The sequence below is a fragment of the Agelaius tricolor genome, unplaced genomic scaffold (assembly GCF_023055355.1).
Source record: "Agelaius tricolor isolate 1412-34295 unplaced genomic scaffold, bAgeTri1.0.p SCAF_10, whole genome shotgun sequence".
In the NCBI taxonomy this organism is placed as follows: Eukaryota; Metazoa; Chordata; class Aves; order Passeriformes; family Icteridae; genus Agelaius; species Agelaius tricolor.
Window position 1 is genome coordinate 11,355,973 of NW_027269270.1, and position 22,488 is coordinate 11,378,460.

The window sequence follows — 22,488 nt, forward strand, 5'->3', positions numbered from 1 at the left end:
TTTGCCCCCTGACTATGTTATAGCTATGTCAGCATTAGCTGTTGCAAATACCTGGTTTAATGCTGTATTTTTTTCCTATCTAATGGTTTGCTGTCACAGAGAGGAGGATGAAAACTTTCTGACATTAATTTTGATGTTCACTTTGCAAAGACTGATTTCTGGTAAAGTCTATCACAATAGAAGCTGCAGTCATCTGCAGTAAACTTCTGCAGATGGCCCATGGTCAGCAACTAATATTAACTTACAGTACATATATATTTGTAACTGGTAATCTGGTTTCTCCCCACCAGTTTCAACTGGTTTTACATAACTAATGCTCTTGCTCTATGTGGAAACCACTAGTTAGTGGGGTAGGAGTCTCTCATGTGTCCTGGTCCTGAAATTCGTATGAAGAACATGGCCAAAGTGCAGAAAGATCCCTTCAGCCCTGTGACTTCTGAAAGGTTCACTGCAGCATGACTTCCATTCTGGAGATCAGGCTTGTTTTGCCTGAAGTTTCATGAGAAGCTTCATATGGCTCTGTGAGAGGAGATCTGACTCAGTGCCCTAAAGCCTTAGGTCAAAAGGTTCTCTCCTTCCCTCTTCCTTGCCTTTGTGCAGCAGACTCCATCCTGGCCTGTTATCCATCTTTATCCTGGGAATGTTTTAGGACCCTTTGTAACATGTTCTACAATCATCTAATTCTGGCTGCTTATTTATGTCTATAATACTAAATTTAGTGCAGAAAATATGCAAGAAAACCAGCTTCTAAATCATGTTTAATATATTAGATGAAGTTTGCATTTCTGATTGCATGAAGATAAAACACAAAGGACTGCTAGTGGTGCCTGACAGACACTTTTGGGGTTGAGTCTTTGTAATGGTCAAATAATTGGAAAATAACAGGACTGTGTTACAGATTCACTGCTACTCTATACTGTGTAAGTAAATCCTCACAAGTTGATTTACTCTTCTTCAAAAAGTGATTTAATGTCTTTCACTATTACTGCTAAGGATCTGATCACATGGACATTGGCAGAGCTTTATTTTCTTCAAATCTTTCAAAATCCCTGAAAATCTATGCCTTTTTAAAAATTACACTCGGAAGTAAAACTGAGTCAAATCAGGTGTTGATCTAAATATTCAGCTCAAGTCTCTGGCACCAAAATTAAGTAACTCTAGGCAGAGAGAGTTTCTGCAGTATGCTTTTAATTCTAAAACCCAAAAGCATATGGTGGTTCAAACAATGATACACCTACAAAACATACATCTGACTCCTGAGTTTCGCCTATGAAGTTATAAACTATGCTAGGATGTACTGAGGTTCCAGATAGGATCATCTTTTCCATCTCTATAAAAGCTAATGGGAAGTGCTGAAAGAACAGACCAACCCTCTCCTGGGACCTCTCCTGACCTTTACTGCCCCCCAAATAAGCTTAAGAGTGGTCCCCAGAAAAGCCTATAATAAGAAGAGCTGCTGCTGCAGAGAATTAAGGGTGGAAGAGAATCATGTGTCAAGTACTCCTATGCACATCCTTGGGAGAGCATGGTTGACAACACACACCAGAGACTGAGTCCTACAAAGCCTATCACTGACTGGGAAGGCCAATAAATGTGTAGGGGAATGTACTCCATGTGCAAAGTTTTGGCTACTTTTTTATGAAAACACGCTTTAAAACAAATCAGTATTGTTAGGATTCCAAAGTTTGTTGTCTCTCTTTAAAAATTTAAACATTTTGTTAGAAAAGTAATTTTGTTAGAGGGGATTTTTTTAAAACAAATATATTTATTTTGGAGCAACTTATTCATTCCATCCCTCCCTATGACCATATCAGTTACACCAAGGCTGATTAATACACATCTATTTCACTTTTGGGGGAAGAATAGATAGGAGCACAGCTTGGCTGATATACATCTTGCTGAAACAATTGAAGAAAGCCTCACTGTCCAGTTTGTATATGTCAAGTCCTCTCTCTTTACTATAATTATAGCTTCAAGTCTACAATCACACCTTCTCCTTTTCTGCTTCTTGGCACTTGGGATGGCTAGAACACACTGACCCCTTTATTTCAGAAGGGTCGAGCCCAGAGAATACCTTGCAGTGCATTTGGCAGCACTCTGAAGTTTGATCCAAGCAGTGATTCCAAGTGTATTTGCTGATGAGCTGGCAGAGCCAGGGGCACTCGCAGCATATATTCACAAGTGAAGAGACTCAAAGTCAAGCTCCGCGCTCAGTGTGAGGGATGCTCCCCTTCTAGTCCCACACCAACAGAGGCCCCTCCTCTGCCTTTCAATCTTTCCATCTTTGTCTCACTCCCCTGTCAGCGCTTATCTACTTCACAAAGACATTGTTACTGCAATTTTGAAGTGCTTCTTCTAAATACCACAGTTGGTTACGGTTAAACACCTGGAACAAGTAGTATGTTTCCACAGGCTTCCTACAACTGTAACTATTTTTGCTCACAAACACGTGTTTCCTTTTTCCATCCTCACTCATTTCTCTTCTTGATTTTCACTCTCCCATCCACCTATGCCTCTCAGAGTTGACTTCTTTCCTCCTCCAACCTGACTGTCCCCGAGTCCCTGAGTACCCCGCTCCTCAAGCAGTAGGTTCCCTTCACCATGTGCAGTAACTCCTGTCTGGAACGTAGCTTTTCCTTCACCTCATGCCCTATTCTTTCTCCATGTCCTATTCCTAATGCTACCCTATAGTAATAATCTCCTTTCCTTCCCATCATCTTGCTTCTGACTGTTTGAAAACTGGAAAATCCTTATGTGAATTTTTGTGCCTTAAAAAATGCATTCAGCAATACACTGAGTTCCAAAGAGAAATGAGCTTGCTCATCCCTTAGTCTATACACCAGTGTTCTCCACTACACAGTCTTCAGTGCTTCTCCCTTCTAACTCCAAGTAACTTGGAAAATAACACTTCTGCAGTTTCCCCAAAGACACAGCAAAGAATTTCCCTGTGTGTATGATGTATATTTGTCTTCGCTCTGTTTAATCACATAATTACTGTTATCACTCAAAACATATGTCCATGTTAGCAAAATGATACTGCATGGTCCACTGTGAAACCAAGGCGCGGTGAAGAATTTTATTCTATCTCACCAGCAGTTTTCCACTTCTGCTCACGCATGAGCAGTTGCCCACAGCAATATTCTCTCCATAGAATATTTTGCAATTCTTTCTGTAGACTGCTACAGTTCATCCACACAAATTATATTCCCTTGTCTCCTGCTGCTTCTCATTCTTTGCTTCAATATCTGGCCTATATTCTCATGACTCTGGGTCATTCCCTCAGGGCTGGAGCAGAAAGCCTCTACACTCATGGTTTTTCATTTCCTGTCCTCCTAATTGAGAAGGGGAACAATGACTTTCACTATGCTATTTTTAAAGTTCTGTGATGGCTTTAAATCCCACTTCCCATCTGCACCACTCCCCATTAGGTGTGTAAACAAGCTGCAGTCATTCAGGATGCAGAGATTTCAGCCGAAACGCAGCTCATGTGCTCCCTCATTTGTTCTGATGGCTCCTTTGCTGTTATATTGGTCTGCTCGCTCCCCCAGGCCTGTGGGCATGCTGTATTATTTTCTCCATCAATGTGCCAGTAGAGGCAACTGGGGCTCAGCTCAGCCAGCTTGGCAGCCAGGCAAACCCCTCCCTGCAGTGGTGTTGATCTAATGAGACAGTCCCCTTTGGGGTGGGATTGTGTGTGGCTTTGCTTCTTGATACAAGCTCAGTTACCCCATTAATCATCACATCTTTTGGGGATTTGTTTTTATTTTTTTCTTCTGATGATGCTTGAGAATATTTGTCATCAAGTTTTCTAAAAGAAGGGAAACAAAAGTACGTTAAGAAGTTTAGCCCAGCTCTAAGGCTTGCAAGAGCATTGACCTATAAATTCAGTCGACAGGTGCTAAGTGGCAAATTCAGTCAAGTCTAAACAGGTTGCCTAGAGAGGCAGTAGATGCCCCCTCCCTGAAAAAAAACCTGACCTAGTTGAAGATGTCTGCTTATTGCTGGACTAGATGGTGTTTAAAGGTCCCTTCCAAGCCAAACTGTTCTATGATTCTAAATGCCTCTTCAGATCCTGGGACTAATGTTTTGGACTGGCTGACTCAAGGCAACTGAGAGCCACCTAGGAAAAGAATGTCTCCATTTTATCTTAGGAACTGCTATGGCTCTGTGTATCCATCCCTGCCCCTCCTGCAACACACTTACCTAAAGAGGTGCTGAACACTTCTTCAGGATGTGGGGTGTAGATAGAAAGGGCCCAGTGAGGCTCACAAGCATGTGCTGGTGGTGTGGACTGAGACCCACAGGGTGGATGGGGAAGGTTTACTGTCTTCAACAACAACAAAGGCAATGGCCATGCTCCTGCCCTTCGAGGTGTACTAGGAAGAGGACTGTGAGCAGCAGGTACTTTTCACTGGCATATGGCAGAGTCTGCAGGAGGTCTTTAGGAAAATACAAGGGCTGTAGATGGCCTGTGTTCATGGGCAGTGTTCGAGAAGGAGGAGTGTATCTCCTGAAGCCATTGCAGTTCCCTATGGCTAACATGCAGCTGAGTGGGACTTTTTTACAGGGCCCCTTATATCTAGAGTTGGAAAGGAGGTCTTTCAGAACAGGTGGCAAATGGGTAAAACCCGAGTGAAGTGCAAACCTGGAGACCAAGACTGTTAGTGCCTGGCACTAGGGGGAGCAGTGCATGACAGATATATGTGGATGTGCTGGGTAACCATGGAAGTTATTCTAGGTGTAACAGTGACAAATTATACACATTTTGTAAAATTTTCACACACAAAGTCTTTCAAAGCTTGCAGTAGGGTGGGAACCCCTATTATATGGTTATCTGGTCAGCTGCCTTTAAGGAGTTAGGATGGAAAGAACCACATTGTGTGCTGATGCTTGGGGTTTGTGGTGTGGTTTTTATCTCAGCATTGTTGTGAATGCTTTTTAAAGGTAAACTCTTGCTACCAGTGCCTTGACAATGTATCAAAGAGAAACTTTCTGCAATAGAAACAGTCACCAAAGTTGTGATGCATTCTTGCAGATAACAGATAAATGAAAAGTTATTAATGAAAATTGCACGGACGGGTGAAGCAGCACAAAGCTGTCTTGGACTTCCAGAGACAGTAAAGTGGCTGGAGACACACATGTGCTTTTCCCAGCCGACTTAAACAGCTTTTGGAAACCCTGTCTCTCAAGTGTATCCAAGCCAAATTTCACTATTGTTTTTAGTGGTTAACTGGAGCTGGACTTAGACAGCTCAGGCCTTGATTGATTTTGGGAGTAAAAAACGAAATCACAAATATGTAACTAAGCCTCCTCTGTCTTGTGTCTGTCATTCAGAATCGCACAGGTTACAGCCTTGGGAACAAAGTTCTTTGTACATGCAGACCAAGGCTACCGAAGGCAGCAGTCCCATCTGCAAAAGGTGAGATCCCTCGCTCAGTCCAGCTGCACGCTAATGGGTGCCAGAGCAAAGACAACCAAAGCAGGTACCCTGCAGTGTCAGGCCCGGGCTCCTGCCTCGAGGGGCCGGTGACGGATTTTTATCCCCTTCCGCAGGAGAGGCTTCCAAGAGCTGCCTTTCAGGCCGAGCTCACCTGGGCGCTGTGACACGGGGGAAGCAGCACTGCCGAAAGCGCTGTAGCCCCGGTGACCGCCCAGCCCGGCCCTGCAGCGGAGCCGCCGGATCTCGGCGAGCCCCGTGTCCCCGGGCCGCGGGCGGCGCTGCGGCTCTGCGGCCGCGCGGGGGCGCTGCGGGCCGGCGGGCTGAGGCGGCGAGCGGAGCGCGGGGCGGCGCCGCCGTGCGGATGGGGCCAGGCCGAGGGGCTGGGACTGTGCCGGGGGAGGGGGCCAGGCCGTAAGGATGGGGCCGTCCCGTGCAGCCAGTGCCTCACGGGGGGCTCGCCCTCAGCCCGCTCTCGGCACGCCCGAACTCCTGGCTTGCAGTGCAGCCCTTTAGGGTCATCCTGCACGGCCTCGCATCGGCCCTCACGAAGGTACGACTGCTCTCTGTGGTTTCCTAGAATCCCACACCAGCCTGTGCACGTGGCTTTATGTTTAAAGGGCTTTATGGTTTTTCTAAACCAGAAAGAAATTCTGAAACCGCCCAGCAGGGAGCAGTGCAATGTCAGGGTCGCCAATGCCTGCGCTTGGAGGGACAGAACAGGTTTCTCAGGGCTCAGGAGGTTCTGAAAGCACCATAGCCGAGAAGGTGGTTTGCTCTTTTTTGTAGGTATTTGAACATTGTTCATCTGTTCTTGCTAATTTGATGAGAAGGAGCAAGCTGTAAAAGCAATCCTTCCAGCAGGTCAGGAAAGACCAAGAGGTAATGGAGTTGGAATAGAAGTCACTCCTCAGGGCATCGCTTACAAGTGTGTGGCAGATGCAGTCTCAGAGTTGCTGAGGTGAAGAGTGAAGGAGGAACTCCCCAAGGCCCTGCAGAACTCGGCAGAGTTTGCTGCCAATCAGAGTAACTGAGATAACCGACTTTAAAACCAGGGGTAAATTCTCTCTTGCAAGAGAGAGGGTGGGAGTTGACTATAAACCTTTCTGTTTGTCCCAGAGTACTTTTAACCCAGTGAAGCAGAGCATTAAATAAAGCCTTTGGTGTGCTTCAGGATCTCACTGTAAGGGAGGGGTCTAGGCACACTTCTTCCAGCTAGCTTGGATGCTGTCACTACACAAAAAGGAATTTGCAGTAATAACTAGAGTGACAACGAGCAAAAAATAGAAATCAGATATCTATATTCTCTAGAAAACAAGTGATTGAAATGGCAACTCTAAAACATGACTTTAACCACAGTGATCACACTGCAGATCACCATAAGATATTCAGATGATTTGGCCTTTGTCATGTAAAGACTGCAGATTTCCTCACTGAAGGTGCCATGCACCTCTCTGCTCCTGGGACACACAGCACTGGAGCAAAAAGAAGGAGCTCTGCTGCTGCCAGGCTCATGTCTTGATTAGGTGCCCTGTGTCTCTAGTGCACTCTCAGTATAGTTTAGGGTGGAATATCCAAACCAGCTTTAACGGGATCACAGTATCAGCCTGAATTCAGGAAGTATCTAGTTACATTCAGGCAAGCTCCCCAGTAGCTAATACACCTTTCTGCTCAGAATAAAACCTCAGCAAGCTCTGCTCAGCCTAAGCTGTTCCCAGCTACTATTAAGTTGGTCTGGGCAGATGTATACACATTGTATAGGAATGTGCAGTTCCCTGCTTGTCCACAACTGACTGAAAAGAACACGTTTTTCATGCTACATCTCTTTGATCTCTACTATTTGTTTGCTGGTCATTAAAAGTGAATGTTTGCTTAGGGGGCTTTTGTTGTCATTACCCCAGTAATGCTTCATTTGGGTCTGTAGCTCCATGTGATCCTGAGTGAATCACAGCAAAGCACACCCCTGTCCAGAGTAGAAGTCAAGCAGCCTGCTGGAGCCTGCTGCAGCATAGCAAAGCTGGGGAAATAGAGGTCTCCATACTGTGTCTATAGACATTACAGAATCCTGGATTTTCTGCCTCCTCGTCAGAATCAGACAATTGCTCAACCTGAAAATGTTTTTAGGTTATGAGAGTCTTTCAGCATTACCATATGTCTTTCCTCATGTAATATTCCTCACTAGGTACCCACCAATGGATACTTATCTGAGGTAAGATACTAGGTTTTTTTAATTCTCAACTGGTACAGTCTTTACATTTATACTCACATTAATTTAGATGACTGTCAGAAAAGATGGAAGTTGGTGATTCTCTGTTCTCACTGTGTTGATACTGCTGCTAAACATTATTGTTACATTAGCGTCTGGGGCTAATGGTAGTACTGTTCACAAACCTAACTTCAGAATTCCTCAGGAATCACCTTCTGGCTGGAAGCTGCCTTGCTTTGCTGCCAGGCCAGGAATGGAGCTTGTTGTGACCCAAAAATCTGTAAGCGCTGTTTTGTTGGTGATCATAATGTGATGATGAAGGAACAAATGTATTACTTTGTATGCTGGGTGTCTTGCTGCACATTCAATCAACAAATATGGGATTCTGTTGTTACAAGACCATGGATTTATGTTATATTGATTTAGGCAGGTATTTCCACAAGCCATTGGTGATTCCCTTCCCTGCTAGGTAAGAAAAAAGCTGTAACCAAAAAAAAAAACCCAACCAAAAAAAACCCCAAAAAAAAAAAGGTAACCCAGTCACACCACTCTATTTCTCATTGGGTTGCTGTGGTTCTGTGGTTACACTGTGTTTTCTAGTGACATCAGTGAGGGCTCTGTAGTTCTTGAACAACTGACTGTTTTGGTACTTCTTTTGCTTGAAGAAAAAAAATAGTTGAAGGGGGAAAAATATATTTGGCCATTTGCATCTTTCCTTCTAGTTACGTTTTCATAAGTAGGTTATTAGTGCTAGTGGTTACAGAGAAGAAAGTGGTGATTTTATTATTAGCTTTGTATCAGACAGGTACAAATTGTTCTAGATGATATGGAAACATAACTGGCTTTCCACAATGAAAATAAACATTTCATTGTTTCCAGACTTTGAAAACTACCCTAGAGATCCCCTTTGGTCTATCTAGGTTTTCCCGTTGATTTTCAAGGCTGTTTGTGTTGCTTTGAGTTCTTTTATTTCCTCTGTAATACAGAACAGCTGATCATCCTTGTTAAGGTGAACTCAAAAGTCCATAGGGCTTCAAAAAGTGACAGAGTAAATTCAAGGAAGAGAAATCCCTTGAGGCTGTTGAGGACAAATTCACCACCCTTTGAAGTGCCTGAGCTGCTGGTGAAGGAGGGCTGGAACAGTGTTTTAGGAAGGTTTCATAGGATGCTATCGTTGGTTGTATACTCTTCCCTGCCATCTGCTCTTGGGTACTGCTGGGAAGTGGACAGCGGCTGCTGCTGTGTCTTTTAGCATCGTTCCTACCTTTTTCTTCCTGCCTGCTCTGTCTGGTTGTGAATGGTTCCTACAGACACTGTAGAACAGATCCTGTTTTATTAATATTCATTTATATTGTACTCTTCCTGATTATTGCAAATAATGATCTTACCACATATGAAATAGAGTTACTGCTGCTGTGCTCTTCTGTTAGGCATCAGTAGAACTGAGAGTCTTTTGGTATTCCCAAGGAGTTAACAGTGATTGCAGCAGGATTGGGAGCCAAGGGCACAGGCTGCTGCGTAGTTCGCCAGTTTCAAAAAGATGAACAATGATACTTCATGATTAACTACTTAGAAACAGTACAAATAAGATGCATGACTGCAGTAGGTGTGTGACTTGGGAAGGGGAAAGAAAAGCTCAACACAGTATTACCAACACAGATAAAACTCCAGCCAGAAACACATTCAAAATACCAATCCTTGGTAGGTGGCAGCACCTAAATCATTGATAAGGTTTTCAGATCAGAGATCTTTCTTGCATACAAAAGAATGGTGCTTGTTGGTTTTGATCCTTAAAGAAACTGTTCCTTCTGTAACAAAAATCTTCTGGGTAAAGGATGTTTAAGTATCTGAAAATTGTTGAAAGCAGTGATTCCTAGTTCTGTTACAAGATAGATTCACAGTACTCATTACTAAGTCTGCTGCTGATCCATGCTGTAACAGGACAGTGTTGGTAATGGCATATCCTCTTTAGAAATCTCAATGGACTTTAGTGCAACAAAGAAAAATATTAGTACATTTGCTATTAAACTTGCAAACTTTCAAGATAAGAATTTCCCAATCCGTATCAGTACAAAATTGCCACCTTTCATGAATTATCAGTAGATGTCAAGAAGGTCTGCCAGCCTTCAAAGTTTTCCACTGAAAGTGCAGAGAGTGAGGATGGTCAGTGCTCCAGGTATGCTCCTGCCTTTGTGTCAGACCAGACACCAAAGTGTGTGTCTAACTTCCCAGCAGTACCACAGCCTTGGGCAAAGGCATCTCCCTCCTGTCTCTGGTGCTGAACATGAAGTGTTACTTTGACCCAAGGAAGGTTTTGGCATGCATGGTTTAATTGCTGCATTCATGCATGTGTACACATGCACAGAGGCTTTTTCAGTAGGTGGGCATTCTCTGTATGAGCTTTCTGGACAATTCTAGTTAAGTGAAGGTGACTAATTGCATCAACTCACCCCTCACTGGAAAGTGTCAGCCTTGTACTCATACATATCTAAGAAGAAATCAGGGCAGGAACTAAAGAGGGCTCTGCAAAGCTTGTAAAATCTTGATTTGAAATTTTGCTGGGGTAATCTTTTTAAACATTTTATTACAAAAGGGCCAAGGGATCTCTAGCTATCACATATCATCAATGCATCAGTTTCATGCTGAAAAAGCTGAAAGTAGCACTTTAGCAAAACATGGAAATATTTTCTAGGCAGAAACTGGCAACACTGATTTTCTGATAATTTTTAGGTTTTACTTCAGAATAGTGTCAAGACAATGTATTGCTGAATAAGTGACAGGTTTTGTCAAGAGGTTTTTTTTGTAATAAAGTGTGGGTGTAGATATCAAAGGAAGCCTCCAGGCATACTCAATATCGAGTTATGCATATTTCATAAGCATATTTCCAGATTACCATATTTTATTGTATATGTTTAATAGATTTCAATCCTAAATCTACTTTCCCACACTACCTGTTTCTCATGCAACAGGCCATTTCCAGCTTTTGTTCTTCCAGTTCTGGTGCAGAGACAGCTTTCTGCTGCACCTAAATATTTCACTAAACTTTATCATATTGTTACTATTACATGACATAAGATTTTGTGACTTATTCATGAGCTTAAAGGCACATGAACAAGCTTTTAGTGTGAATCTGATGGTTGGCTGCATGTGCCAATGCTTTTCATCCATATACTGGCCTCCATGGCTATTAAATCAAGTAAAGAAAGGATTAAGTTAAAAGGAAGTTAGAAAGACCCATATAGGTCTAACTGGCAGCATCTGAAGTTCTATTTTTCATAACAATGACTTGAACTTGGAATCATACAATGGTAATTGCTCATAGCATAATCAGATGAAAAAGGCTGACTAGTCAGTCATTGAAAAGTAACTGGACCTTCATTAGCCACTCAGATGTCACAAACAACACAGAACAGTTCTGGTTTAATTGTAAGGTGGAAAGAGCAACACAAGAGTTTTTGATACATTTGGACTAATCTGGATTTTTTTATATTAAAGCTTCAATATCTTGTTTCTTTGCAGTTTTAACACTCACATCTTTAATTTCTGTTCTTCTGCAAAGACTAGACTTAAATTTAGTTTTAAATTCCTACCTAAACTGAAAATCTGAAATTTTGACAAACTAGGAAGTTGAGAAAAAATAATTTTCTGTTTGGCAAAAAAAAAGCTGTTTTGTTATGAGCTTGATATAGCTAAATATAAAGTTAAACACTATTTCAAAGAAGTCCAAGTATTTGATATAAAAATATCAACTAATTTCCTTTTTTTCCACAATCTTTCTATACAAAAAAATTTGCCAAAATAAATATTAACATATTTACTGTGAGTGGAAGAGGTTATTAAATTCAAGTACTTCATGTCTCTAGACCAGATTAGGTGCTGAGTGTTCTATGTTCTGCATGTTGAAAAGTAAACCAAGAGCATCTATGTGGCTGAATCTAAATCAACATTTTGAGGGAGAGCCATTTCAAAAGGTGCCATGTTTGGAGGTGCTGTTCACACTGTATGCACACAGGCTGACTCTCTCTCACTTCCTGCAGCCTCTTCCTTTTGCTGGCTGACCTCCATGGATGCTGTGTAGGTTGTTCCCTCTCCTGCCAGTCATCCACCCTCTGGGTAAGACACAGCCTGCATCCCCTTCTAGTTCAGAGATTTGTTGGATGAGACACAAGCAATCAGGTCCTCTGGAGCATCCAGCACTGGAAAATAAACCAAGAAAACAGATGCACACATTTAGCATAGGGAATGCCCTCCTTCCAGGAAACATAAAGCAACTGCTTAAGGTGTATTTCTGACTGAGGCATCTGGAGTACCAGTGAAGCTTCTCTGTCAACTCCCATGAAAGAACCCCACCTTCCTTGTGACCAGTGACAGTAAAGCAATTGCTCTATTTAATCAAAGTGTGTAGAAGCCTGGTCTTTTTTAGTCATAAAATATGAAGTAAAAACATGATAAAAAATAAAGCAAGTTTTTCTGAAAATTGCAGTATAAATGATGACATTAATGTGAGGAATTTTTTACAGCAGATATGTCCCTGTGCCTTACATAAGAGAGAAGGAATAACATGAGTTTGTAACCTATTGGTAAAATTATAATAATGATTCTATGTTATTGCAGAGAGATGAAGAGGGAAAAGAGCTTAAGAGAGGTTTTATCTTAGTGAGAGAGTACTATAAAAAGAAGACCAGACAAATAGTCATATATACAATATGATATAATTAATTAGTTTGGCATTATGAGAGAAAGGAAAATATTAATAATTTGTGAACCAGACAGTCATCTTTGCTACAGAATTAAAAGTGAGAAAACTCTTATAAATGCTACCCACACAATCTAACACCTCACCAAAGCTCAACTATGAAACCAACTTATTCTGCTGATTAGTGCTGTTCTAGCCATCTTTCCTGCATGTAAAACATTAAGTCAGCCAGTTATGAAGCTGTCGAATGTTTCTGAAGTGTCACTTACCAGAAAGATTTGATAACTTACAGAGAAATGAACTGTTTTTCTTCCTGATCTTGATTAAGTACTGCTAACATACCACGTTTTCTGACAGTTTCAATTGTGGATTATTTTTGGTACTTGTTTCCCCACCACTGAGTATTTTTACGACTTTTATCCAGCTCATTGCGTCTATATTTTTTATCTGTATGATGCAAATAAATTGGACCATAGTACCACCAAGACCCTTTGTAGCACTGGAGAAGAGAAGGCCTATTTTAAATCACCTATTTGTTTGGCTTCAAATGAAGTAGAAAGATGACAATAGCAAGAACTAGCAGCTCTGTCTAGCAGGTAAAAGGCGAGCTCCGAAAGTATGCAAGATGAAAAAAGCTTATCAACTTCAAACACCTCAGCTTTCCCCACACAATAGCACATGGAAAGAGGTATATGGAGTTCAACTGAAGGCCAACAGAGACCCAACTTTTAATGTGACTTTTCACAGGGAGGAAGGATATTGAAGTATTTCTTACAGCTGATGATGTTGCAAGTGCCCAGCACTAAGTGCTGTGGAAGTTAGTACATATCAATCCTCTCACTCTTTCCAGTTTGCAGAGGGAAGACTTTCTAGTTTGCACAAAAGTAAGCAGTACTTCTGCTGGCCCCTTTCATCACTAGTTCAAGGAAGATACAAATTCCCAAGGAGAAACTCTACAGACAAGACTAAGGTGTAGTAAAATAACAATCACCCATTGAATATAGAACAGGATTAATTTTTTGCCTGTCTATACTGAACTATAAGAGTCTTTGGGGTCTGGCTACTGAGTTTCTAGTTTGAAAAAAAAATGGAGTATTTGCTCAGTGTATATATTTTTATTTATATAAAACCAACAATCCTATATTTTTCATGTCAGTGGCAATCTTGGCCCAAACTTTAATATTCATATCCTATAGAAAACCTAGATCCCAGTCACTGATCTGTCTGGGAAGAATAAAGCACTCTGCTGCTTGTTCCAGCTTTCCACCCAAGCAGCTGCATCACAGGCTAGACCATGAATGTTAGTAAATCCCACCCACAACACAGCATAGTCCAACAGATGTTACCCTGTTTCAAGTTTTCCCAGTTGTATCATCTGTGCTGTTAGAGGATGTGGTCATCTAATAAAAGTATCACCTAGTGGAATCATGTAATTATGTGAGAAATTCCATTTTCTTTGAAAGCAAGGTCTTGCTTTTTGCTGAATGAAGCAGACCAAACTGGACGTTTTCATATGCTACTCTTTAAAAACAGCAGTCAGAAAAGAATGAAGAGGAAAAGCCGTCAATGAAGAACCTGAGATCTTTTTGTTCAACTGAAACTTCATAATCACTAAAAAATGTTCAGTGAAATATAAAAATGTGACTGTGATTAAGGCAGCTTGGTATAAAAATAGAAATAGAAATATAATTGTGTTTGAAAAGTCAAAAAAGGAAAGAATAGTGAAATTTTGAGGAGGTAACAATCTTTTAGTTCATGGAAACATCTGCCATGTTACCTCGGCTGCAATTACTAATGATTCCCAATGAAGTTTTGTTCCTTTCCCAAACTTTTCCTTGCTTCCCTCCTCTAGTAAACAACAAAAATTTTTAATCTGCCTTCAGGCACTATTTTTATTAATCCCCTTCCTGTAATTTCTAAGACCTTTTATCAATAACTGTTATGTGCAGGGGCCCCACTGCTTAGCTGTGATAGAAGCTACCTCAAAATAACTTTTCCATATTCAAGCAAGAATGTAGTTTGCAAATGTCAACAATAAATTGGTTTCAGTAATGCATAAATCCATCTGCTATGCACCAGCCTTCTTTGGTTTGGATTTCCTGTTACAACTCTTGGATACATCATCTGATTCCTGTTTATGCCTCTACTAGAGGGAGAGCTCTTTAGTCATGGTTCAGACTGTTCCTGTCACAGGCAAAATCATGCATTTTCTGGTTGATTTTTCAGAACTCGCTCCCCAGCAATAGCTTTTATCTAGTGAGAGCCTGTTATATCTTACCTTCCAAGGTACTTTGCCTCCAAACTTTACCTCAGTTCCTCACACACATACTCACACTCTTTGGACCTGCAAAGCTCAAAATCAGTACTGAAGCCAGGAATTGTATCAAAGCTGTTAGGAGTTACCTGGCCAATGCCAGCACTGGTTATTGGAAAACATGAAATTAGACCCAAGGGAGTCTTGAGCAAAAGTCAGGACATTAGGAAAGATAGCAATAGGTCAAAAGTGTCTGCTCTTGCATGACCTAGGAGTCCTTGATGATTTTTGTTAAAATTTATTAAGTATCTGTGGAAAATGGCATTAATGGACTTTCCCTACAGACATCAAGGCCTGACAGAGTAGTGAGTTCAGATTTATTCCTTCAAAGAGTGGGGAATCTCTAAACCTAAAATGATAGACTACTCATTGCCTACTCACAGAGTAGCTGTGTGGGAAACCTTTTTCATAGGTTTTTCTCTATCAGATAGGACTCTGAAATTTGAAAATGACAAGGAAAAAATAGTTCAGATAAAGAAGTGGATGAAAATGAAAGTAGAATATTGGGAGCTGGGAGTGGTGCATGCATATGCCATTGTCTTTGATGCAGACCTGTATACCTGTGAATTCCCACCCATCCAGGCAGAAACTCACACTCTCTGTTTCACAAACAGGCTGACAGATCTCCTAAAGAGGTGAAGAGCACATCAAAAGAAGCTCTTCCTGAACCTCACCAAGCAGTATGGTCTCATAATTTGGCTGTCCAGGTAAGATACTCGGTTGTGTTTTAAAACTCCCCATTCTAATGAGCAGAGTTCTGAGACCAAATCCTTTCATCTTTGCTTTGCACATTTTTCCCAGAAAGAGTCATGGTTTCCTCTTTATTGCATATTCTGGGATGTACACTGATCTAGCATTTTCACCTTTCATTTTGGTACTGCTGCAATCTCACAGAACAATTTATTTGACTCGTACATATAACAATTTTGGAGTGCTGATAGTGAAAGATGCTTCTCCCGGCTATCAGGGAAAAGCACAGACCTTGAGGTTCTGGGAAGCATACAGGACAATGGAAATTTCCTGAGGTCTGGGCTCTTCCCTCACCAGAGCTAGCTGCTACATGAACCATAGGGAGGTAGGTATAAATATCATCTCTGCAGGTACTTGGGCTCCACTCATCTCTGTAGTGCCAGATATGAATGATGAGAATATGATTGTCAATAAAATCTGAACTGAAATCTCACTTTGGTCTTCACTGCCACATCTGCTGATTTGAGTGCACCTACTACCCTGCCAGAAAATTCAAAAGGGGAACCTGGCTTAGAACAAAAAGTAATAAAGCATTATATAACATTCTGCTCAGTGGTAAGGAAAGCCAAAGAAAATTAAGCACTACAGAAACAAGAGAAGGTTGGAAATAGTAACAACTAAGGAGGAAGAGAAGATCAGAACAGAGAATCTGGGCAAAATAATTTCTTATAAGATAATTAATAAACACCATAATTTTAGAGATTAATAAGATAATTAATAAGCATCAATAATTATTTAAGTGCAGGAGGCAAACACAAAATGTTGCTACTACCATATGTAAGACTATTGTTTCTGTTCTGCTCTCCCAAGACCTTCACTATTCAGCTATTTTAGTAACCTGTTAGTTACTTATGGCAGAATTCTTCCCTGGTTGTTGCAGACTGAATGTCTCAAGGAAACACAGGTGTACCAAAAGGAAATTGTCCAGGTGGATGCAGAAGGCCTAGTTATGGTCAACTTAATGGTCAGAAATAGAGGTGAACTGGAATATGCACAGGTTCTGTGGTGACACAGATTCACAGCCAGCTGTGGCCAGATGGCATGATGTTGTGGATACAGATCCAAAGCATCTCTTCACGCAGGAGGGATAAGCTTGGAAAATAATGAACTTGAACTGCTTTTAGATTGTTTAAGAAATATAAGTATAGAGAAATTGTCAAGGAAAGGAAATAAAAGAAACAGTTGATTCCTGACTAGAGCTCAGACACATGATTCACTACTTGCTATGGTGGAAAAAAATTGCCCTGGATAATTATTCATGCTTCCTACAGCTTCTACAAGTGGATCCATGGGTCAAACCTATTTTTCATCATGGAGTCATGGAACACACTTGCCTGATCAGGCTGCACCTCAAAGGGCAGAAGTTCAATCATTTTGCAGTGACAATAGATATATGATCTTTTACCATTTTTTATCCCCGAAACACTGGATTGTGAAAAATTGGGGGAAAATACCAGACTAATGTCAGAATACTAAAATACCTTGAGAAGAAAGATAAGTCATCAGATGCTACTTTTGCTTAAAGCAGCACTTGTATATCAACACTGAGAGAGCAGTTAGCACCTGCAAACACTGGCAAATTGAGAATGTGAATGTGTCTTTGCACAGTTGGAGGTGGTGCCAGATGAATGGGCAAGAGAGGGAAAGCAGGCTAAAAGAGCTATGAGATTTGGTGTTCTGGGAGCTGTTGCCACTACAAGAACATAGAATAAAGGGCTCTAGGGTTTGGCTGCACAGCTGCAGCCAAGAGGATGGATTCACAGCTGTGAAACAGGCACATGCTGCCAGTGTTTTGGATTGCAAGGTGAAATTTTGATAGCAAAGAATCATATTAATAGATAGTAGCTGAGAATTCTGAAATTGTTTTAAGCTCCAGCAGCTTTGTGTGTTGACTGGCATTTAGTGAGTGAGAGTGTCAGAGTGGTGCAAAGAAAACAGGATTTGAAACTAGGACAAGGTTTTTCTTTAAACATGTACAGGAGGTGCTGTCAAAGACATTAAAGCTACCTTCTGCAAGTGAGTAACTCTGATGGAAGTGAAAACACGATTGGTAGAGTGTCTGAAGCACATCACAACAGCTGTAACTAGACAAACAGAACTGACAGATTGTAATGGTGGCTGGCTGAGGAGGAAAGCTGAGAACGGAAGTGTTGGCATGAGCACACAGGCTGTCTCTGAAGGGCAAAACACAGGGTCAGAGAGGATAGGTTCATGTTGTCTTCGCTGCTTTCTAACATGTAGCCACTTCCTGTTTCTCATTATTCTGAGAATAGTGAACAAGAAATGAACTCAAATTTGGGCAAAGCTTCAAGGTTTTTATTGAATGGTACATAACTAATAAACAAGATTATACACTGTCAGTATTTTCATGGAAAATAGACTTTTTAAATACAGCAACATACTTCTGCCTTTTGGATAGATGCTAATTTAGCATTTGTAAAACACAAGGCCCCAGCAGAGCTGGAGCATTCTCCCAACAAGAGGGCTCCTGCTGGTGCCTTTTCTCTAACCCAACTGTCAGCACTGGCTGAGAGACCATCAGTCAGCTCCATCACAGCACTTCTGGGACACAATGCTACTCAAGAGAGCTAAGATCAGGCTTCTAGAGCAGCAGTGTCATCAGTGCCAGCCTATGGGGAGGCCTCTGTGGAAGTGCAGAGCACTAATGCCAGAAATGGAACTAATAAATATCAATGCAGGAAAAAAGTCAACATTCCTTTGTACATTAGTGTGCTCTCCTACCTCTCCCCCCAGACTTGTGGATCAGCCTTGCAATGACACACAAGTCTCTGTGATAATAGTGTTTGGATTTAAGTTGATCAGTAGGCATGATGAAATTTGACAGTAAGATGCTCAACTGCAACAGCAATAGCTCTTAATGCTACACACTTACATATATATATATTACATATTGGTACAATACATCTCAAAAAAGTCAATGGCCTAATGTAGCCATCTTTATGTGATAGGGTTAATCTTCAAATATGAATACATATGCTATTTATTTTCCTCCAAACCATTGAAGTTACAAAGAATATTCTCTCACCTTCCTGTATGCCTTTTGTAAAAAGACAGTTAATTTATTTCTTTAACTGAAATGAATTAGCAGACACTGCATCCCAGCTAGGAAATGGTTTCTCTCCTTCCTTGTTACAGTTAACAGTGATGTGGAATGGAATCACTTTTTTCTCTAGCTTTTCAGAAGGCATTTTCACATAGACTCCAGTAGTGAGACATCGTCTTCTCTTTATCTGTAACATATGGGAAGAAAGTAAAATAAACAGGCAAACACAGCATAATCATTGAGCAGCACATTTTAGAGAAACCAATGGATATTCTTCCTTTACTGAGTAGAATGTATTCTAGACACCTTTCTCTGCTTCTTAATAGAAGATCTGTTAAGAGCATTTGATGGAGGATCAGGATGTACAGGGGCTATTTATACAAAGGGGAAAAAAAGAGTCCTGCCATTCATTTAGCTCCTTGAAGGTGCTTCTGCTTCAGAGTTTAGTGTTGGTTCAAAGCTAGGAGTGTTCACACCTGACAGCTTCATTTACCTTCTAGGGACAAGGACTGATTGAAAAATCATTGTTTGGTTTCAAGCTCAGGTTCATTTCTAGCAGACTATGAGTGCTGCACACCCTTGTTGGAAAAGGCAACCCAGGCTTACATTTTGCAGACTTTTGTGCAGACATTTCTAGCTGTGAAATAAGAAATGCTTGAAGTTACACTTCCCCTATCCAAGGAGAAGGTTGTTTAAATTTGCTTTGCAGAGGTGAATGATGAGAAAAGGAAAAAATTAAATTCTGGGATTTTGTGCGACTCATTTGTGAAGAGAGAGTACATGTGAAGACTGTTGCCTTCATTCCCAGAAGTATCCAGGATTTTGCCTGGTTTTAAGCATCCAGCCCTAAGCCAAGGCTCAGTCCAGCTGATGGAAGCTGTCTGCTTTCTAGTATGCTGGCAACACAAATGAGCCATAAATAAATATAAGTAGCAGGTCCAGCAAGTTCTCTTATTTTGCATTATTGTAATAACATTGCACTTGCAAAGTGGAGCATCCCAGTGGGTTTGTTCACAGTGTTCTTCCCTGTTCTCATTTCTTTCTCCTTGTCCTCATCACACAAAGGGGTATTATTAGCAGAAGGGGGCTGAGTTGATGGGACTTACCGCTTTGCCCACAAGAATGGCTGAGATGATGACACTGTAAAGAAAAAGTCCTGAGGCAGTAGCTCCTAATACCCAGAGGTATATGGCAGTGTCTGGACAAGGTTCTGGATCTAAAACATATGATATCACACATGTCACGTCACACATGAGTCTCATAAGGAAGGCCCTAGAGTCAGTGAGTCAGTCTCTACGCTGCTTTTCTCTAGCATGTGCTATCCCAGGATACCACCAGGACTGAGCTCTGAGTCGCTGCCTACTCAACCTCCAGTGAAAAGAGTTTTTATCTGTAGAAGAGCTCACACCTTACTCTGACTTTTGCACTTCTGTATCTAACTGCCTAGACATAGGTGTACACTACATGGTGTTGCTTATGCTCTCATTCCTTGGCTATGACTATGCTTGCTTTGGGCATCTGCAGGGAGACCTGGAAGAAATAAGAGCTAATCAAGATTTTCAGTGCTGAAACCAGTATTCACCCTCACTTCTTACAAACAGAACTCTGAAGACCTTTGAGATGTAATAGCTGCTCCCTTAACTTGGAAGTATCCCAGTACTGTGAACCTGCTTGCCTTACCAATGACATAGAGATGTGTGCCGTTCCCCTTGTTCATGAAATAGGGTGGAGGGTACATCCGCTCCATCTTGCAAATGTAAAGCCCGGTGTCATTTGCTTGCAGGCCAGCCAGCGTGAGGGTCACATTGTTTTGGCCCGGGGTAACATGGCACTGAATGATCTTTTCCACAAAGAATGTTTCGAACTCCGTGGTGTATGATGAAGCACAGATTTCTGTGGTCTGGTCACCAGTCTGTTTAAGCAAAGTCACTCGAATTTCCTTTGCATTCCCGATGTTCTTGTATTTACACACCAAGCTGGCAACTCCTTGCCTGTTGGCCAGCACAATTGCTGGCTGAGTCACTTCCATTACTGTAAGGAAGTAAAGAGTGTGATGGTAAGTGAGCAGTCAAGAAAGGATCTGGAGTCATTTACTTCAAACCTGTACAGTAGGAAGGGAGTTCTGCCACCTCCTGTTATCCATGGGTGATTCCTAGAAATGCTGTTTTCAAAGAAGGGACTCCAGGACCACAATTCACATTAGCAGTGCAATAATATTCTTTAAAAAGTTCAAGAAATGCTTTGAGTACTAAAAATTATATTATAAATCTCAGCAATTACTTGTTGCTTAAATAGTAGGTTATTTGGCCCCTTAGGTAATAAATGGTTTGCATGCTTCAGTTTTCCTCAACATCATCTTCTTATTAGACATAAGATAATAAAAAAAATAGACTATAGATGATAAGGTTGAAATTTTAAATTTAAAATCAGACTTTTAAACCACAATTTCTGCCTAGCAGAAATATATTTACATTTAGGAACAAAAAAGTCGACATCCTGTATGGAACATGGAACAAAATGATTTAGGTAGCAGTAAAACTGAATAGAAAATCTGTCTGCATACTTTTGTTTCTGATCTTTTCTCTCCTTACTTTTAACTAGCCACTCCCAAGCCACAGTATACACAGCAACAATATATACCCCAACCTAATATAACAGCACATAACAAAGCCTGATGAACAGACTGCAAAAAAAATCTTAACGGGAAATTATTGTACCATGGAAAACCTCACTGACAGCTTTTTGCAATTTCCATACTTTATCATGACACATGATGAGATGGCACTGTCTTTTGCTTTAGTAAGCTGTGAAGACTCAGCATTGTTTTTTCAATCTCATTTTATATCAGTCCATTTTGGAGCAGGGTTTATCTTGTCAGTTCTGCAATGCAAGAATTCCAGATGAAGAGCAGAATTTCTCCATGCATTCAAACCCCTATACCCATGTTATCAGCTGTCACAACCTCACTTGCAGGACCTGGTTTTTCAAGACGTTTTCTTCCTTCTGGAGCTACTCTGAATGTTGCCCAGTGTCCCTGCAGATAGTACTGCTCTAAAGTCTGTGTCTGGTTTTCCAGACATCTTGCAGTGCACCAAGACCTTGCTCCCATTAGTCCTGTGTGTCACCCTGTTGTACCAAGTCTGTCTCCTGCAAGGACTTGAAACTGAAAACAAGTCAACAACCCCAGATACCTTGCCTCCTTCATCTACCCACCTTCAGCAGTGGCAGTGGCTGTGCAGAGAAAGCCCACGGTGACCAATATTGAGAGCATTCCTGTGCTGGGACAGGCTGAAGGTGCTGATGCCTTTAGGCTTTAAGACAAGCTGGAACTCTCAGGACTGGAAAAGAGGTGACACCTTTCAGGATACTGAATCTTCGAAATGTTTGAACCCACACAGAGCCAGTGTGTATATATAGCTTTGATCCCAGATGCTGTACCTGAAAGTAGTATGAAGCTTTGTTTTGGTTTTACGAGAAAGGAAGCAGTGGGTTTGATTAGTACGTGCACAGTTAACCTCAAACAGCATGAACAAAAACAACTATTCAGCACATGGAAAATATATATTCAATCTGAAACTGCCATCCATTCTGCTTTAAGAACTGTGGGAGGAAAGGTAATCATCATTAGAGCAGTTCAGGCCCTTTGGAGGTGCCAGCTTGTAGAATCATAGCACTTACATTTTAGCAATCATCAGGTATTTCCGACCAGGATAACATACAGAGAACTGTACTTCTGCCCAATGTGGCACAGTGAATCCCTGCAAACTAGATTTTTTTATGGAGGACTTGCCTCCACCCCAAATTTCTTTGCTTGCTTTAATACTAGTGCTTTTGATGTTTAAAAATTGCTACCCCCTCTAAATACTGATTACACTTGCAATTACTTCATCTTTTTGTATCAGCAATGTGACTTGAATCATAACCCAACCTCTTTAAGCTTTCCTGTTTCCAAGAAAAAATTATCTAGGTTTATAGCTAATGACTTCCACATCTATACAGAACTTTGCTACCTATGGACTTT

General features: G+C 41.2%; 1 protein-coding gene across 1 annotated transcript; it reads right to left on the bottom strand.

Annotated features, from left to right (window-relative positions):
* Nucleotides 1-17,726: 17,726 nt before the first annotated feature.
* Nucleotides 17,727-21,835, bottom strand: CTLA4 (cytotoxic T-lymphocyte associated protein 4). The gene is made up of 4 exons (XM_071434233.1): nt 21,681-21,835; nt 20,148-20,498; nt 19,574-19,683; nt 17,727-18,654 (listed from the first exon to the last, which is right to left on the bottom strand). The coding sequence occupies exons 1-4, from the start codon at nt 21,736-21,738 to the stop codon at nt 18,484-18,486; spliced, it is 690 nt and encodes a 229-aa protein (XP_071290334.1). The 5' UTR covers nt 21,739-21,835; the 3' UTR covers nt 17,727-18,483.
* Between the last annotated feature and the right edge of the window lie 653 nt (nt 21,836-22,488).

Bases quoted from the DNA above. Each gene is read 5' to 3' on its own strand.
- CTLA4 (XM_071434233.1), bottom strand. From the start codon at position 21,738: ATGCTCTCAATATTGGTCACCGTGGGCTTTCTCTGCACAGCCACTGCC. The intron at 20,499-21,680 runs GTGGGTAGATGA...ACTTCCTTACAG, and splicing joins AGCCACTGCCACTGCTGAAG to TAATGGAAGTGACTCAGCCA. The intron at 18,655-19,573 runs GTAAGTCCCATC...CATATGTTACAG, and splicing joins CCATTCTTGTGGGCAAAGCG to ATAAAGAGAAGACGATGTCT.